Raw genomic sequence first — 20,127 nt, forward strand, 5'->3', positions numbered from 1 at the left:
CACTGTAAGTGGAAGGATGTCATATTCCCAAGCAATTTTCCTTTGTGTAAAAACATTCACTGTGTTAGAGATGTTGTTGACAGATCTCAAAAGCTAAGAGAGCAAAACTTTCAGTCCAATCAGACTAAAAGATGTTGAGTAATAGAACAGTGAATGGTACAGCACAGGACTGCCTAGCATTCAGACTGGTGTGAGTAGCTGTACCTGGGTCATTTTGTATGCTTGTTGCATCTTAAAGCAGGCTGAAGCTATTTTGCAAGATTATCAATACTTCTGGTAGAAATAGGTTACTGGCTAAAGCGCAGGTTGGGCTGAAAAGGGTGCAGATACACTTCAGTACATTAAAATGTCTAAAATATAATGTTAAGATATACCTGCAGCTTGTAGTGTATATAATTCACAGCTGTGCATTCTTGCTTGTTCTTTCTTACATTTCTGAGCCCCTGAGTGACAGAGAAGTGAAACTGATGATGACTTGAGAGGCTGTTTGTTTCAGCAGCTGGGTGTTTTGCTTTCTGCATGATTTCTACTCCTTTTTTACAACAATAGCAGCTATAGAAGATAACTGAGTTTTGTTCATAAGAACCCTTTGAAATCACCAGGGGAACAGTGTTCACTAAATGGGCCATAGTTGCACTAAATAATGCTGTCAGTGCCTAGTTTGGTTTTGCTTTCTTAATAGCCTTGTCCTCATTTTGTGGAACTTATTGATATATTGGATTGATTGTTAGGCTTCTGTGCAATATCAGTTACTGCCCTAACACTCTGCAGTCCTGTTAAATTGCCTTGGGCAAATTGGAGGATGGAGGTACATATCCAAATTCCCTGTACTCACAATCTACTGACTGTTACATATGCCAAAATAAAGCTGCGTGATCCTCTAAGGACAGCCACCATCAATAAGTATAAAAACCCTGCCCATGACTGAAATGTTTTCAGTGAAGGCAACAGCCACACAGCAAGAACAGGAAACTTCTCTAGCAAGCGCTGTGTAAAGCGTGCTGTGATCTCTGACATCGCTGTAGGCTAGAGAAGGTTTGCACTGCTTTGCTGATGCAAGCTAGGCCATGCTGTGTGATGGTGGTGTTAGTAGTTACCTGCCTAGACAAGGGGCAGCAAGTACTCCAATGGTCCTTTCTCGCCTGCCTAAAAAGTAAACTGAAAAGCTGCAGTGCTGCACAGCAGGCAAGGAAGTGCAGTTTGCACAGGAACTGAACAGCAAAGCATTGATGGGATTTCTAGCACATCCTAGAACTGCTTTCTGCTGCTTCCACGAGGCACCCAGGAGCAGTCTCAGCTAACACTGTCCTCCCTCTACAAACGTTGGCATGGGGTTATGGCATGGGATTAGGTGGAGCTAGAGTGAGTGTTTTACAAACTGATCAGCAAAGCTGTAAATTACAGTAGACCATTGAGCAGTTCCCGTTTGCATCCAAGACCCAGCGAGTCTCCTGTGACCCGCTGCCTTGAGGACTTGAAGGAATTAATTGGAAGGAATCTGTGGAATTAATGGAATTAATGACACTGAGATTGAGTTGTGCATTATATGCTATATCTCTCCAGACCTGCACGTATATATTACTATAAACAGTCCTTCTGGTGGGCTTGTCAAACCATCAAAATCAAATAAAAAGGCTGGAATGTTAATTATTATCCTGAAATAGGCCATGAGCCCTAAAGAGACCCTTGTTAAGGGTATTTCATTAGTTTAGTTCATATTTCTGTTTAGCTGTTTGTAAAAAACCTAAAAATAGGTGTAGAAAGACTAATTAAAACAAACCCCAAATATAGAAAGAATTCTGTACCTATAACATGCTGGATAGATATTAGATTGTCCTGAGGTGTCCCAGAGCGCTCAGGTCAGCATGAGGCCTTCCAGCTCCATTCTTGAAAACAGAGTTGAGGAGTGGCAGTAAAGTTTTATGGTGCCTTTAGTCGGTTTGCTTAGCGTTGGAGCATCTGTCTCTACAGTCAGGATAGCAAGACATTTCTTCCATAGTGAGAATTTCTGTAGGTCTCAGTAAATTTGAAGTGCTGGACAAAGGAGAGTGGGTGCTCCGCACAAGGTCTGAACTCAGCCAGTGAAAGAAAGGAGCCTTCAGTCTGCCTTCTGATCCGTTAATGCAAGCTAAGGGCTGTCCATAAACTGAACTGGGGTTTTCCTTGACAACAAAGTGAGTGTAGATTTTCACTCCTCTGCAGTCCTGTTAAAGAGTAGGAGACATACTCAGCTCTCTTTCCAGTCTGGAGCATGCCAGAGCAGAACTGAAGTTCCAGAAAACCTAGTTTCTTCCCTGTCCTTCAAACCCAAACAGATTAAACCAACCAGAAGCCCTGTTGCCGGGATCACCTTGTGATCTAAGAACAAACTGTGAATTCACGATCTTATTGTATTAATTCTTTTACAAGACAATTTGGCACTCGTCAGAAACCTCCCTTTTAGGTGGTGCTGTTTGCTGCTTTGAGACTGCAGCAGGTTTTGGCTGTACCAGCTGCCTGCTCAGCTGGGGTCGCACCAGTCCCGTACTCTGGGCTCAGCTGGGACCAGACCAGCCCCACACGCAGCGTGGGCTCGGCTGGGGTCACACCAGCCCCATACCTCGCTAGCTACGCACAGGACTAAGCCCAGTTCAGAAAGCCATCGTCATGCAGAGGCTGGAGGAGAGGGAAGGTGTGCTGGAAGCAAGCTCGGAGCTGAGGGCGACTGGCAGGGCGTGGGGCAGGTGCCAGCCCTGCGCAGGGGTGTCCTGTGCGGGCCTCTGCGGACAGGTCGGTGAAGGCCTTCCAGGCACACCAGCCTCGCGGAGCGGCGCAGCGCAAGGGTGCCGCGGCCTGCGTTTGGAAGGTTATGTTTGTTTTGGCCGTGCTCCTTGTTCGCAGAGGAGGAAAGGCTAAAGACCTCAGGCTGTCACTGGGTGGTAACTGTTTCAGCTGAAGACGTGTAGCTGCCCCAGAACAGCATGCTTCTGGTTTGTCTTGTTTCTTTTTTTTGTCTTCTGGTGGAAGTTTCATTAACTCGTTGTGATTATTTTTAAGCAGTTGGCAGAGATGTGAATAGACAACTTCTCCAGAAGGCTTATGGAACAGAATTGCATAACTTTGTACTTTTCCTATGCAAAGCTGGATCAATTGGATGCAATATACAGCGGTCAGTCTCTGAAAGATTCCTTGGTTTCTTCTGACTCCTATTTATACCCAGTGAAATCCACGGACTATAAAATGAACTCTGCTGCTATGAATTGCCTCACTGAAGGAGGAAGGAAGAGAAGCTTGGGTAGAGATACCGTGGCAAAGCAGGGGCTGGGAGACCTGTCCTAGGAGCTCTAATGAGGTTGCCCCCCAAAAGAATTACCCCAAATTCTGGTGACATTGATTGTGATGTGAATTTTGACAGCTGTCAGCACACAGAACTGCTTTGTGTCTGAAAACGTTCCTCTGCTTCCCTCTAACATGAGCATCACCGTTACAGCCTGCATCTCTGTCATGTATGAGCAAGATGGCTATAAGGGATACTTTTTCTTTCACCTGATTTTGATTAGCAACAGTTGTTAAATCTGGACACTTGTCTATTGCTTAAGCCTGCATTGAGGGAGCTTCATGCATGGTTAGTTCACTGCAACCATTCCAGTACAACATACAAATCTTAGTTAGACTTTGATTAAACACCAGGAAGAGTGTTTGACTTTGAACATGGGACTTTAAGTTACTATAGGGCTTTTTCCCTTGTGATGGCTGGATTCTGTAGAGTACCTGGTGTTATTTTCGAGCATGGGACACCAGCTGGGACGAGCACAGGGTGGGTGTGGTGTTTTGCTTGGATCTGACGTTATAAACTGTTGGGTTTTCTCTTCTGTTTTTGATTTGTGTGACCCAAAATGGTTTACATTCTCTAGGAATGAAGACATATGTATATTGAATCACCTGTCATAGTAAAAGTTGCAGTATAAATATGTTTGGTTTGATCCTGGAGCCCAGAGCCGTCTCGATTGTGCAGAGGCTTTTCAGCAGGGAAGCCGTGTGCCCTGGGAGGTGTGAGCCCCTGCAGAGCAGTGCTGCAGCAGCCAGCTTCGAGTGCCCAGTACCTGTGGGCACTTGACATTCTCTTTCTAAACTGTTCTTTGGTTTAGTATCTCTTAGTATTGCAGTTCATAGTTTTCCTTTTTCTATCAGTACTGGCTGATTTCACTGAAAATGCTCAATTTTAAGGATTTTTTTCTTCCTTGTGAATATTAGGTGTAAGTCCTTCTGAGGCCTTTGGCCACTTCTGACAGCTTTTGTGGCAAATAGCTACTGATGCTTACGAAAATCTCGCTGTAGAAACAGGAGCTGAAGAACAAACTAATTCAGTGCTTAGCTTAGATGAAGATCACAAATACCCCATTGCTGTGCCCAATGGTGGTAATTTAGGGTTCTCCCTTGAGCAGACCAATGCCAGGAGGATGCAAGAATCTGCAAGAGGTTCCCAAGGAGAAGGCTATGGTTCTTACATCTGTTTGCAGTGTGCTGCTGTGCCTGTTTTCTCACTGTTCCCCTTTTCTGTTTCCAAGACTGCTGCCTACCCCATCTGGCTTTGTGGTGCTGCTTGATGCCCTTTCTTTTCACTAGGGCCTCAACAGTCACCATTGTTTCCACTTTTCACTGATAGCTTGAATCCCTCATTAAGAGCTCTGTGCTTCAGGGAAAGGGAGAGGTGCCTTCTCTAGTGTAAAGAATGGCTGGGGATCAGTAAAACTTCTTTTCCTTCTCCTCCAGCATGCTGAGTCAGCTTTCCAGCCCTGCTGACTGTCACTTGTACTTGCTGCTCTCTATTGATGTTGCTTGAGTACAGTGAAAACCAAGAAATACATGGACTAACAATGGTGGAACAATTTGAGATTATTGCCTTTGATCCTTCTCTCCCAGCTGAACAGGAAACCAGGAAGCCTTTCCTACGAGTTTTCCTAGTGTTGCACGTGAAATGGGGAATTCTGCCCTGTTCTTGTACCAAATGGCCATTTAAGAGACAGAGGTTTTTCTTCAGCTTTTGGTACATTCTAGAAGACTTTATACCTTTGGTTACTGATTGATAGCTCTGTGCTGAGCTTCTTTTAATTTTGCAACAAACTGACAAGGAGGCCAAGACCACAAGTTTAAAGAAAATTACATATTTCCTCAACTAGATTTACAAGAATGACAAAGTCATATTTAGTAGTTTCAGTGTGATCCTAGCAAGGGTAGGAGGAGTGCTTGAAAAACTGTGCTGTATAAATAACCAAACAAAAACCAGTTTGCTTGTTGGTCTGTATAGTCTTTCAGTTCTGGGGACGGCTCTCCCCCAGGACCTGCAGGGGCTTCCCACCTGTGCAGGAACTGTGCTGTTCCCAACACATGAGATATCTTGAGAGTTGAGGCACTTGAAATCAGTACTTCTCTAATGTGCTTCCAGACATCTGCTGAAGTCACATTAGTGAAAGGAGATTCTGTTTTCAAAACAACTTGTAAAGATTTCAGGAGAGTATAAGCAGCACTGTTGACTTCTGGATTAATCTTAGAAGTAGCCACGAGCTGTCTAGAACATGACTGCTGTTCTTCTTCAGGGTTTCTTGTTTCCACATTATTCCAGGTATCAGACCCTATAAAAATTGGGGAAATGATCAGAAGAGTAGGCATTTTTTTAAGTGTCTAAAATTAGGAACTTTTAAATGTGTTTTCACTGTCTCCTTGTCTTTACCTCCAAGTTTTCTAACTGTGAGGAAAAGGATCATTCTTGCTGTTGTAACACTTCTAATGGTTAGAATGAGTTATTTTACAATCTAAGGTTGCTAATTTGAAGTAAAAAAGTCTTTGCAAGTCTGGGGAATTGCATAGTCAGTCAGTTTTGTGGTATTTTAAGTAGCAGACTTTTTCCCAGAAATGAATGTGAAATTTGAATCTGAGTGAATTTCTACAGCGTTTGTAACTCTATTGGAATTAGAAGGCTGACAACTGTAAATTTCCCCTTATTAAACAGCCAGCTTAACCAGTTGCAAGTGAATAGGCTGAAAGGTTAAAGGTAATGGTTCACTGAACTCCAGAGAAGACAGCAAGGGGCAAGTTTCCAGTGTTACTGAGCTGTCTGGCTGACCTTTTTGTCCTTTCCCCTCCTTTTCTTTAAACAGTGTAGAGTGTTTTCCATTCATGCACAGTCACTGTCTGAAGAAGTCCTACACCCTTCAGTCAACACAAGGTAGAAAGAGAAAGCAATAACATTACCTCCTTGCCTGTTGTGAATGTCAGGACACAGTTGTGTGTGGAGAGATGCAGTGTGTCTTTTGCAACTCTTAGTGCCTTAATGGTAATGAAAGTACCTCTGGTAATGAAAATTATTTGTTCCATTAGTTTTTTGTGGAAACAGGAGCTCCTCTTAAATTACTAAAACATACCCAAATCTTCTTAAAATTTTGTAAAATACAACGTATTTTTAAATACTGTGTCTTTTGATGTGATACCATTAAAATCTCAGGTAGCAGCATTCCCACTTTGAGTGTTCTGCTGGAAGATAAACTCATGATTGGCATCGAACCTCTGATGTGGAAGTTGTGCTTGGCTGGTAACCGTGTCCAGTATCTAACAAAAGGAACCACAACAGAGGCAACTTTTCCTTTGATACTTAGACTCCTGTACTAAACACAGTAAATGCAACCTGTATGTAATGGACTGCTGAGGAAGTGCTAGTGCTAGTTAGGTGCCAGGCACCGTTTCTAAGTCTGCCTGGATTTGTGACCCCAGTCTGTTTCCAGATGCTGTTCAGCAGTGAGAGATGATTTATTTCAGGTATGGCACCATAGGAAGATACTCTAACCTGATCTTCATAATGTTTGTGATTTGTAGCACATGGGATCACTAGGATCAGGAGTAGTAGTGTTCTGTGCACACATGTATGAATCAACCGTGTGTGCTCACAGTGAGACTCATCTGATTCTGACTGTGCGCAAATGCGATTACTCATCAGGAAGTCACACAGCTCTTTTTACTCCATGCCTCCTTTGTTTACCTGTATATATTCTCCAAATCACACTCAAGCTTAACTCTTCTGTCAGACACCCATTTGCAGTTCTCTGACTATGTCAAACCATTTCAAATGGTAGCAGAATGGAGTGTAGTAACGTCTTTCAGGATGGTGAAGGAGACTTTGGGGAGAATTTAACTCATTCTTTGGTGTGACAGTGGAATCAAATGGTCTCAAGATTTGGGGCTTCAAGTTGAATGTTTGTAGGATCTTGTTTGAATGGCAGTGTTCACTGCCAAAGTATTTGTGGCCCAAAATAAAACCATATAAAAGAAACCAAAGCACTTTGCAGTAAGGACATGGGATTGAAGTTTTGAAGATAGAGGTATGTATTCAGAGTTCTCTAAATCCGAGTGCCTTAACTTTTTATTTGGAACTGGAGCTGAGCAAGGGCCAGCTTTTTTCCTTTTGTTGGTAACCTGTAGCTTGTTTGAACCAGTGAGAGTTTGGAGCACACCTACCGAGTGGGGTTCAAACTGTATTATGATGGGTGCACAAAAATGAATACTGGTTGGTTGATAATAGGAGCACACCTATGCCAGATGGAAGAATTGTGCAGTAAGTGAAGCTGCAGAAGTGTGACAGGGAATTTGATGTCAAATGCTGTGCTTAGCTCACAGCCTCTTGGCTAGTACTTACGGGAGGACTGAATCTCTGTGTTGGCTCTGCAGGTTTGCAGAAATTAATAATTTGCAGATAATTCCAAAATAAGCATTCTGTGCATGCACATGGCTTCGTCTCAGAGGAAGTGTGCTTATTCAAGATATTATTTAAACATGTATTTAAGCAAATGTTTAACTATCGGTGAAGTCATGGAACTGAGAATACATCCTCAGAGCAAGCCAGAGGGGAACGTTTACTTGGGTAAGGACTCTGCATTTTTGACTGACTTTTTAAGCAGTCTAATATTGAATGGCTATTGAAGGACACGTCAGAAATTGAAATCTAAGTTCAGAGGTGCAGCCTGAGTTAAACACAGAAGATGAGGAAAGTTTACAGTCCTACAGAGAACAGTGCTGTGGAGATCCTGGTTAAACAGAAGGCCAAAAAAAGCTGGAATGGTTTTTTAAAATGCAATTACATTATTCTTGTTCGTTTTTCTTCTGATTTTTGAAGCCTTTAAAGTTAGTTTCCTTTGAAGGAAAGCAATATGAAATAGGATGTCCTTAGGCCTTTTCTTTTCATTAAAAAAAGGACGGTTAAGCATGGTAACTTTTCTTTCAAATGTGGCATATAAATAATAAAATACATGATGGCATGGTACAAAGATCATCTTGGCACAGGTCTGGGATGACTGCATTGCTTACAGAGCACTTGACACTTGTGAATAACATGGTCATTACAAAAGTGTGCCAATGAAAACTTCATACCCCGCCAGTATGTGTGTGTGTGTGTCTACGTTTGTTAGTGTGTTCTATTTCAGCAGATTTTCTAGTACCAGATCGAGGAAAAGCTCCAGCATTGTGCCACATTGTTGGTGTATCTGATGCATGGTTGCCAGAAGAGCCTCAATGGACATCTGAGGCTGTGGGTTTTGTGACACAGTGAAAACAAAGTGAAAACAGTGTTAAGAAGGAAAGGTCCCTCGTCTTGTTCCTTACCCCTCCTGACTCTTCGCTGCCTACTCCTTTCATTTGCCTTGAACTGGTTTAGGTGTTCATCCTATCACAAGGATGAACTCGCTCATTAAAATGGAAGATAAGTAACTGGCCAGGGGAAAGGAAAAGTTCCTTCTTGTTAAATTGGATTTTACTTTGATGAACAGAACAGCCAGCAGCTGCTGCAAGAGCTTGTGGATACCCTTCCATGTCTGCTTTTGGGTGCTTATAGGTGCATGCAGCAGCTCTGGGAGCAGCAGAGATGTGTGATGCTTGCCTTGTGTCTCTGCTGTTGGTAGTGTTGCAAGGTAAACCTGAAGAACTTTAGCCTAGGTGTAAAACCAAAGTCTGTTAGTTGCCATGTCTGTGTCCTCTGCAGTGATCATAAATGCCCAGTCACAAATGGTGCACCCTGTGGTTAAGCTGTGCAGGATGGTGGAAGCCAGCTGAACACTGTGCAGAGCTTACAGTCAGTATCAGAGGAGCATGAGGGACATCTCTAGGGAGCTCCGAAGGTCTTGAACTCTTATGGAGTAGATATTTCATTCTAAAACTTTTTCATTTAAGTCCATGAAGCTCACAAGCACCATTGTGCCCATTTGCAAGGACTGAGATGGGTGGGCTGACGTGAGCAGCGAGGAAGAGCTGTGGTGTTGATGAGGTGACAGACTCTCTTGTTGGTAGCTCAGGTCACAGTCACTCTGCCTGAAGGAGACGCGATGCCCTGCAGCTGTGGTTACAACTCTGGGGTCTGGTGCAGCTCCTGTGGGATCCTGAAACAGAAAAAGGAGTGTGTGGAGGAAAGACCAGAGAAATTCCTCTTCCTTTTAGCAATGGCAAGCTGTTAATTTATTCCATTAGCATCATGAAACCACATCCACAGGGTACCATGGAGGATTTGTTTCTTCCTTCCTCCTGTGTTAAATACAGCTGAAGACAGGCCATTAATTTCAAAGGGAATTTAGAGTGGAGTCTCTTCTCAGTGCAAGTTAGAAGGATCATTTTTATTCTCTTTTAAAAAAAAAAAAGATATTTCTGAAGTTTTGATCAGTTTGCACAGTGGAGACCAGTTGTAATTGCAGGAGCTGCAACTGCTTAGCAACCCACAGCATCGGGAGATAATTGTGTTTCACCCTGTGCCCCTCTCACTGGGGTGTTGGCAGTGTTTTCCTTGAAGCTTTCTGTTATCTGAAAAAAGTATATGGTCAAAAGGGCAAGAACCTGTTCATGTCTTGCAAGGTGATTGCTCATGCTGTCAGAGGAGAGCACAGTGTGGGTACTACAGTCTGTTGTTTATCAGAATCTTGTGACCCTGAAAAGCACTGGAAAATCCTCTAATGTAGAGATAGCCCTGTGAAATTTAGTACTCTTGTGCTTCAGATCGTGGAGCTGCACGTTGCTCCATTGCTCTGTGTTTCAGTCAAAGCAAGAAAGAATGTAGTTTGTGTGGAAATCTCTAGGGAAACAGACCTTGTGTTTCCCCGTGAAGAAAATGATGGTGCTTGTAAGGAGCATCAAATTGTTCATTGAAGAATGAAGCTCTCCAGAACAATAGGTTCATTTTAGGCAACTGTCTGTATCAATATACTGCTGTTGAGTATTTCACCTTTTTAACAGTATCCCTTTTCCTGCACTTCTGGCACTTTCCTCTTTCAGTCTCTGCAGGTATTTCAAAACGTACTGAATGTCGTATTTGCAGGAGGTCGGTAGAGGGTTGCCTGGACGCTGTGCCTGGGGGATTCCAGTCCTTGCCTGGGCTGCTGTCTGCCTTCCAGTAGCTATAAAAATTAATTTCCCTCCCCCCTTTCCCTGTGTGTTTGCAGGTTATCTTGACGAATCAGATTACCACATCACTGAGCAGTGGCCTGATCCAGGCAGACCTGGTGTCTCCAGCTGATGATTTGTCCCTGTCTGAAGGTAAGAGATCCCTTCTACCAGAATTGAAACTCTACACCGGCAGAAATGCACACTGTAATTTGCAGCCTTCTCTTGATATGCAGGGAGCTGTGACTGCACTGTTTTAGTTAGTTTTGCAAAGTTCACACGACAGGATTTCACACAGTATAGAGGGTCATTAGAAATTCATTCCAAGCCTGTGTATCTGAGAGCTGCTGGAAGGTGAAATTCATGTTTCACAACCGAGTCTTGGAAAGTTCAGGTTAAAGAAACAGATAGGACAGTGTGACCTACTTGAGGTCCCTCCTAGTCCACCAGTGACTATGCTGTTGACATACCTGCCGGCTGAAGGCTCTGACTTCCTCTTGCAGACATCTACAGCTAAACTCTGTCTTTCTTCGAAAAAGCTCCGGGGTGTGTTGGTATGAACAAGACCAGCATCCCCCTCCCAGCATGCACATAAGTGTCAGGCAAAAGAAGAAATGCTGTCTTGGTCTTCTTCAGCCTCAACTCACACTTTCAAGTATTTGTTTGGAAAAGTCAGAATTATTTTGTGTTTAAAATCATCTGTAAACTTGCGCTAGCTCAGGGGAGGCCAGCATTCAGCCTTCTGCCATTTGTATTTATCAAGTGGTTTGTCATAGCATTGTATATTTATAGTGCATGGTGTGAGCAATGAGTTTAGTCTGACCTTTTCATCTTTGTTGCTGTGATCTTGAATTCTTTTAAGACACTGAGCAGAAGTAGGCTTTCGTGTTGTGGAGACTGGAGAAAACTAGGCTACCATAAGATCTCCCACGCACAGGATTTTCTTGCTTTAGTTTAGGGACCGAATCTTTGCTTTGCCCATGTTCTCCCATTAGATTGTGGTGAAATTGTTTTACTCCTCAAGACTCAATTTACCTTTTTTTTTTTTTTTTTTAAATATGGGGATATACTTTTATTTTGCAATTGTTTTGCTTTCTTAATATTTCAAGAGACTCCTGTGGGTGAAGCAGTGATTTGACCTGCTGTTCACCCCAGAGCAAGACCAGTTCTGCAGTTTATTACTTCTGTCCCTTCAAATCCCCTTTTTCAGTCCTGGTGCTGAATGGAGAGAAACACTGAAGTAATTACCGAGAGAACTGAGGGCCCCAAGAGATCAGAGGCTGTTGGTTGGCTTCGGTTTGTTTGTTTATTGATTTATGTTTATTTATTGACTTATGCCCAAGGTTAGACCTGCAGGTGACTTGATTAAATAAAAAGTAGGTTTGTGAGAACACGTACCTGTTTTGCAGGAATTGTGAACTTATGAATGAAACAGCTGTTAAACAAGTTTCTGAAACGTTTCCTCCTTGTAGTTTTGAAGCTAATGCGTGTCCTAGTGAAGCTCTCCAGCATGATAAGAATTGAATAGATTAAGAAGTATACCACTTTGGTATGTTCTAGACCTTCAGTGTTTTAGATGAACGCTCTGTAAACCTGCTGCAGGTTGATTTACACATCTTTTGCTTGAAAGAGGAGACAGTTTGTCTTGGATCATTGAAACAGTGATGTTAGTTAATTGTAACAACTTTTCCAATTTCAATTTTTCAGTAGGATAAGTCATAAATTAATACAGTATCTTTTAATATGAATCCACTGTGAGTTTCTGAGACCTAAGTATTTGGGAGTAGCTACTAACTACCGTCTTTTTTTAATTTCCATTGTGGAATAATCTATGTGGAGATTACTTGATGTGTTAATGACACTTCAGAACCATGTGGCATAGTGTAAGAGAGATCTTTTGACTGTGACTGCTTATGTAGGCCCTGTGGAGGACAGTGAATTTTAGATGTGCATAAAGGCGATGAATACAATTAACACTAGTGGTGTTGCCAGAGTATTTAGAAGGTAAATGCCAACAACTATTCCATGTCTGTGCATACTGAAGAGTAAATTTCCCAACTAAGACGGATGTACAAGTGTGGACCCTGCAGACTAAAACACATCCCTGAAGAAATAATAGAGTTCTCTTCTTGCTTTATGGCTTATCAAGACGGTGAAATGCTGCAGTATATCTTTTGCCCTTTACAGTTGTGGTGGTACAGGGTAGTGTAGTGAGATTTGCCTCTGCTTTTACATTGGTATGAATTACTTCTTCTCACCTTGTGGTTTGGTTGCCACTCAGGCCCAAGCCCAACTACCCTCCCACGATGGGAGAGGAGAGCTCGGTGAGCCACAGGATTGTGCCTCCAGGTCTGAGCGCTGGGTATCCCTGACTTCAGGGTAGCAGTTGACAGAGTGACTGAACTCTCTGATTCCCCCTCACGTGAGCTCTGACAAAACAGCTGGAGTCGTTTCTTTCCAATTCTGTATTTTGCTGCTGGACTTAATGTTTCAGCTGTCTTTTAAGAAACTACCCTGGCACAGACCCTCTAATCTTCACCAGCTAACAGTGCTGTTGGAAACCATTTGTTCCTTCAGTCTATTTTGTCTTTGAGTTACTTCTTCAGCTTCAGACCCTTCATGAAAAAGTTTTAGGCCCCCATACACTGAGCAATGAGAAGGAAGCTCATATTTCTTAACCTGCTAGAAGTCAGGATAGTATGTAGCACGTCCACTTCAGGTCAGGTAAGCAGCGGGCAGCAAAAAAAAGACCTCGTTAAACCCATTCACTGTGTTGGAAGGAAAAATGAGCCTCCTCAAACGTGATTTTGTGTTTGCACAGGATTTTGTGCTTGCACTGTGTTTGTGTTTCTGGTAACTCTCTGCTCTCAGCAACTGTGAGGTCTGCACCCCAGTGCTTCAGTGGAAATAAAGCGCCTTTCTGGCTGTTGAGAACACCTGAAGGAAGTGCACCATCGTTATAGGGCCTGGAACAGATGATATTGGGCATTAGGGGAAATGGTACTGTGATTGTTTCTGCATGATGCAAGGCTGTGGTGGTGTATGGGGCAGATAAATTTCATGATAACAGTGGTCATGTCAGCCTGTACTAATTTTGATGCAATATTTCATCAAGTGGGAAGTAGTGACATAATAACATCCAGCCAAATGTTAACGGCTTTTTAATCAAAAGATAAATCTCTCAGCAAAACAGTGTTACAGAGACTATTGTGCACGTCTATGGAAGTTTCAGGCTGAATGACATATGCATAATCACTTGATCCAGTCTAAGAAAGGGTTGAAAACTGTCAGCAGGAGCATTCAAAGGCCTCCGTATATCAGTTAAAGAGAATCTCTATTCCTCATTTCTCGATTGCCATGATGATAGAATGCAAAGTTTTACTGCTTTGTTGTGGTTTCTTTCTGAAGATGTGATATGACTTAACAATCATTAATCAACAATTTGTAATCCAAAAACTCTTTGGGTACATTTGCTGGGAATCACTCATCTATATAATCAGGGGCATGATAACAGAAGTGCTTACAGTCATAGTTGAGTGTTTAGGAGTTCCCACCTCTCAGCTGCTAAGTAACTTTCTTCAGCTGAGAAAAAGTGCAACCAAGTATGTGTTGCACCTTCCAATGCAAAGCAAAGCACGTTTGCATGAATCCTGCTACCCACACTAGTATGTTCCTTTCACTGCAGTGAGTTCAGAGAATGCACGAGTCAGTGATGGCATATAGCTGTAAAGCATTGTAACAGGATTGCAGTTGGTCATCTCTTTATGCCCTAAAAATGTTTCAAAATAAGATTAACACATAGGTCATGGTGGGTGAATATAGAAACAAAGATCTCCTATACATGGGAATTTAGGCTTTGGTTATACTAAAAAAATAACCTTAGAAGACCCCAGTGTTGGTGGAACTGCTCCAAAGTAACTTATCTTTCAAATTACATTGTAAAAAATGAATTCAAGGGTAGGAAAGAGCTAAACACCACTTGTTCCCATGCACAATGACCAATTAAATTCTCTTAACTTACTGTGGATTATCTGTAGGAACAGAAGCTGAGGAAAAAGAAATACTAATTGAATCTTTATCATTCAGTAGCACTCAGTCCCATTTCTTGTGGGATTTTGTGGTACTAGCAGTGATTCTTGCTTCTGGTGAGACTGTGGGGGATCAGGATTTCTACACATGGGAAAAAGCCTCACTGTGAGAATATTTGGCTTGTGGCATTACATGAAGCAGCATATGGCTCACCTGCAGAACTTGAACCAGTTTGGAGTGATCCTAGGTGCAGATGATTTGCCAAAAGGGAAGGCAAGGGTGAGGGGACAGAAGATGATTTCAGAGCCTGATGTCTATGTTCTGGTTGCAGTTCCAGCTGGGTTTCCTCTGGGTTTACTGCAGGATGTTTGAAGAAGTGGCTCCTTGTTAATCTCAGACAGCGTCCATGATTGATGACTCCCCTTAATCGTAAAAAATCAGCACATTGGTGTTTCTGCTTAATTTGTGTGTATTTCCTGCTTTATTATTGTAATAATGATTTATTGTCTTAAATGATGGAATTTTTATAACCTTTTATCCTTTTTTGGAGGTTGAAGCTGGGTTCTCTGGCATGTGAGCATGATATGTATATATCCGAACTTCTTCCCAGTGACGGTCAGCTCCTAAAATGTTACACTCAAACCTAAACACAACCTGATAATAAAAAGACAGTATAAGGTTGGTGTGTTATCTCTTAACTTTATGAAAACAGGCAGCTTGTATGAGCAGATTTTCATGGTCCACATGGGTAAAATTAATCTAATCTGGATTCTGCTTGTCTGCTCGTTCTATCACTGATACTAAAAATAAAAATAAAGGAGCATTCAGAGAAGGGCAACCCAAGCGGTCACATTACAGAAAGATGGGAAAAGAAATGATAGAAGGAGGAAATGTCTGGAACTCAACTAAAGGAAGGCTTTGTTTATACTGATTTCTACTCTCCTGAAATGTCCTGGTCTTGCTCCAGTCTCCTGGGCAAGCTGCAGACTGCAGAAGATTCCTGCTTGAGCTGAGCTGATGCTTAGCTAGGTACATCTCTCTTCTGAGCAAGGGCAGAAGAAACAACAGCTCAAGTATGAACAGCTCTGCTGGTAACAATCGAAAAACTATCAGGAACAAGCAAACCACGGCTCTTTGGGAGTCATTTGAGTCGGTCTGGTACCTGGCAGGGGAGCTGATATTTTAGGCTGGCACAGGGATATGTAAGGAAGTAGTTTGGGCACCTTGTATCTGAATATCAAGAAGTTGTTTCTGACTCTGAAGTCTGTTAGAACAGCTGTTCCCAAATGTTTTCTATTTGTGCCTCTGTTTGTGGTGGTGAACTCACCCCAGCTGAGCTTGCGACCCGAAGTAGTGACATAAACAATCCCATCTCTGTCAGAGCTGCGACCCTACTCTGTGTGGCCCTGACCCTGCTGGAGGTTACGACCCCCGGTTTGGGACCCGTTGGGCTGGACTGTCAGATAGTCCTGCTGGGGAAGGGCTGATATGCCCCATCCAGACCAGGAGCATCACAACAAATGCCTTCAGATCTCACAGTAATTTGTAGTCCCCTGCCACCAGTTGGAGGGTGCAGCCTATTAGAGCTGACATGTCACTTCGATACATGAGGAACATCTCAGGGATCAAAAGGTCATCGTCCTCCCACGCTGCTGCAGCCTTTCTGCCTGGGCTGGCCTCTCGCTTCCCTGTCAGGCGGCTGGCAGCGGCTCCGGCTCCCTCACGGCCTGACCCGCTCGGCCGCCACGGCTGCACGTGGGCCAGATGCAATTCTGCCCCGCTGCAACTTCTGCCCCGCTGCCCCCTCTCTCCTGCCTCTTCTCACAAGCCACCCTTTCCAAAATGGTTCTCCCCGAATTATGCTTCTTGCCTCAGAGCAGGGATTGGTGGTTGACTCTCTCTGTTGGAATATTTAAAAGCCACATCCAAAGCAATTAAAAGCAGTATAAGGAGTGCTAGTGGGAGAGGACCAAGTCTTCTCCAGTATTTTGTGAAACTAACTGTTATTCACATACCTGTAGATGTGAGTATAATTTTAGAGACGTGAGATGCTGATGGAGAAATAAACAGAAAGTGGCCTCATGTGATTGCTGCCGTAGCCTGCAGAGCCTTAGGGTCTTTGATTAACCATGTAGACAGCATTTGTAATATAAAACACCAAGGCACAGATGTCTTAATTAGAGATCTGATTTTCTTTTAAGCTTTTCTCTGTCTCAGTCTTAAATGGAATTTATAAACAACAACAAAAGTAGATTTCCGATTTGTTTTTTGAAAACACTCATTACCCAAATGTAACATACTGACATTTTAATAGCTAACTGACTGGGTAGTCCAAGGCTTCAGAGTTCACAGTCATGGAAGTCTGATCATGGCATCACCGTGTGAATCCAACAAGGGGAGGAGCCTGCAACAGGTAGTTTATTTTGGGGTGGTTTTTTTTTGTCAGGAGATCCTGGCAATTGCCAGTGTTGATCGGAAGGGGAGAGGAGGAGATGGTGCAGAAAAATACGAACATTGCTTATCGTTTGGATGAAAAACTGTAGTGCGTAAAATTAGCCTGAATTCAGTCTGTGCAGGTTTGGTTTGTATGTGGAGCACTGTCTTAGAGATGTTGCTGGACCGATTTTTCTGTGAAGCAGGTGTGCATTCAAGTAAAACCAAGAACAGCAAAGTCAAGTTGTGGAGCACGCAAGGAAATTAAGGCAGAAGATCTTACGTTGTAGGCTGGTAACTGCATGCCTCTCGCAAATGAAAACATCTCTCAAAACTTTGTCCTTAAAAGCTAATTACATGTCAGAAAATGGAGCATAAAGTCTCCTCCTTCTGTCCAGATTGGATATGGTGCACAAAGGAGCATATCTGATGCGTAGCACCTCTTGGGTAATCAGGTTAGTATCTGCTGGACTGAACTTACCCTTTTGATACCGAGTCTTTCGTATGCCATGTTTCACCTGTCACATTCTGTTGAAGCTCTGTGGCTTTTCAGTAATTTCCTTGAAATCTATATGTGGTATGTCTGCACTCTTTGGAGCTGTTCTTGGGACATGCATCAGTTAAATGCATTTCTGGCACTCTCTTAATGGCATAGTTTCCCTGGAGTCAAAATCCGCTCCAAAAACTGAGATCATTTGTTTAATTTAAAAGCAAAGGGGTATGGAACTACAATTTACCTCAACAGCTATGCTGCTGCAGCTTTGAGGGAATGGGACAAAAAACATCTCGATGTCTTGCACACAAAATAAATACATCTTTGAGTTCTTAAAATATCTGATTTCATACCATTTTTTGCTCCCCTTGCTTATTTTTTAATTGTAATTAATTGTTTTTTCTGTGATAGATGTTTCAACTCCTTATTGAATTTCATCATTGGCTTTGCTTAGTGGACCAGTGTGATCTGGGTCTAAGGAAGAACTGCAAATGATGCTGCATGGTTCTTAATTAAAATTACCGATAACCAGTCTGAATCCATATTTTAAGTGACTAAAGCTCTCGTTTCGAGGGCATTCTGGGAGTGTATACTGTATGCAAGTTGACAGCTGTTTTTTCAGATACATTGAGAGCAAGGGTACATAAATTCCCATATCTACCAGATCCTTCCAGTAAGAGTCGTTCTGTCCCTCAGATATCTCTTAGACCACATCGGCAGTGGTGTTTTCATGGAGATCAGTAATGTGGTTTCGAAGCAAATCTTTAATGGTCTTCACTTGCTGTATGTTTGTTCATTACCTGGATTGGTTTTGATGTGCACCGACTACAGAACTTTTGTAGGAAATTAAACCATAACATCCCTTCCATCAGAGTGTGCGCAAAACCATCATGGAAACAGAAGGACCTAAGGCAATGGCTGGCCCTCAGGCCACAGCCAAAGCAGGGATGTTCTCAGCAGAGCAGACAAGTTTGGACCAGAACAACAATGCACATGCAGGGTAGCCATGGGAAGATCAGCACCATCTCTTTTGGCCAGATGACACTGTTGTGCCAAGTTATTCACTGGTGTAGACTTACTTTCTTAAAGAAGCACCTCTTGCAATACAGCCCGCTTTGCAAGGTCAGCAGAAAGGGTTTGTACTAAGCTGTAATGCCCAAGTGCCTGACTGTAGTAACTTGTGGTTACTGAGGTCAGGTAATGCTTAGTCATAAGAAGTAAACAATAGGATGGATTTCAGCAGGACACAAGCTCAAATCCTAGCTTGATAGGATTTGACAAGCTCATTTGTGCTGGAGCCTGAGCTGCATATCTTTCGTTTACTGTTGTTTGTGCTATGAAATAAGCCATTCTGCCTGCCTTGGCCTATCGTCACATCTTGACCTCAGTGAGCATATGCCCCGAGTACCAAATTCCTGGGTCTAGTCATCCTCAGCATCTACTGCTGAATGGTCTTTCGTAAGTGCCACCCAAATCCCCTTCTTCTTTCGGTTGCCTCTGGTTTTAACTTTAAACTGATGATGTTGATGTTCTGTTTCAAGACATGGAACAGTTGACTGTCATGTTTGAGAATTAATGTTGTTGAATTGCTACCCGCTGAAAACTGCTGCCTTCTGAAAGACAAAGGACTGGGAAGATGGGCCTGCAATTTTTTGGAAGCTTTACAAGTATGTAAAACTATTCCTGTTAGCGTTCAGTAGGAATGAAGTTTAGAATAAACTTCAGTGCCTTCAAGCTAATACAGTGCCTGTCAGCAACAGAATCTGAATCTCGAGAGGAAAAGTTCATGGCGGATTCAGGTTAAATGCCAAAAACCTCATACTCCTTGGAGCTTCTAATTTGTTCTGTTGACTGTTCATCCAGCGTAACACAAACTAGCAAAGACTGGTCACATTATTTGCCTCTGGGTTAACATGAGGTAACTCTGAACAGCATGAAATCAACATATCAAGTGCTTTATGTCCCTAGAGTTCATTGTCTTGGCTTATGGTCAACAGCTGCCCAGTTCTCCTTTTCCTGAGGGTGCATCTGCTTCTTAGTCACTGCTGTGATCATCATGTGAGCTAGCATGAAATGAGCTCTTGGGATCCAGAGGGTTCCAGCAGCAGATGAGTCACAGAGACAGAGAGATCAACACAGGCTAATCTTTCTAGTATTTGGTATGTAGATATATCCTGAGGTGAACCTGCCTTCCGTTAAAATGAAGTGTCTTTTGTCTGGGTGGGAAGATCCCATGGGTGAGAGGAGGCTCTATCACCTTCACGCCACTCTGTGTAAAGGACTTGGAGAACTAACATTAATGAGCTGTGGGTTTCACTATAGGTAGGGGTACCTTGCTTTGCTCACTTGTTGTAACAAGGAATTTATGTCTAGCAGGCCAAATAGTAATTGTGAGCAAGTCAAAGGACACGTCATAAGGCAGCTCACCCCATGCAATTTAGGGCAATTTTGAGCTTATTACAGCTTCAGCTGAGGATTCTGTTGTTTTTCTTTTACGTCAATATTTAAGGTTGTAGAAGTTACCTGCAGTTTGGTTTAGTGCAGATTTGAATCCTGTGCGTTTCAAACAAATACGTGAACACAACTTGCTGTGTCTGTAAAACAGAGGAGTTTCAGCTGACTTCAACTTCACAATGTAGTTATTGTTTTGGTTGTGCTGGGGTTTTTTGCCATAACTGTGATTTCAATGAGAAAACAAGTGTTTTATTGGAAGTGATGTGTTCTGTGGAGATGCCTTTGTGTCAATAAAATAGAAATCTTGTAGACAAGAGAGAAGATGAGGC

General features: G+C 42.7%; 1 protein-coding gene across 8 annotated transcripts in view; it reads left to right on the forward strand.

Moving 5' to 3' along the window:
- The window catches only part of RAD51B (RAD51 paralog B), a 311,046-nt gene that overhangs the window by 95,653 nt on the left and 195,266 nt on the right, over positions 1-20,127 (forward strand). For all 8 annotated transcript variants that reach the window (XR_009818893.1, XR_009818896.1, XR_009818895.1 and 5 more), the window contains exon 8: positions 10,449-10,542. Coding sequence is in view for 3 of the 8 variants with exons in the window: in XM_061997842.1 (XP_061853826.1) it covers positions 10,449-10,542 (94 nt within the window). In the remaining 5 variants the exon portion in view is untranslated. The remainder of the gene's footprint in view (positions 1-10,448; positions 10,543-20,127) is intronic.

Source organism: Colius striatus, chromosome 6 (genome assembly GCF_028858725.1).
Source record: "Colius striatus isolate bColStr4 chromosome 6, bColStr4.1.hap1, whole genome shotgun sequence".
In the NCBI taxonomy this organism is placed as follows: Eukaryota; Metazoa; Chordata; class Aves; order Coliiformes; family Coliidae; genus Colius; species Colius striatus.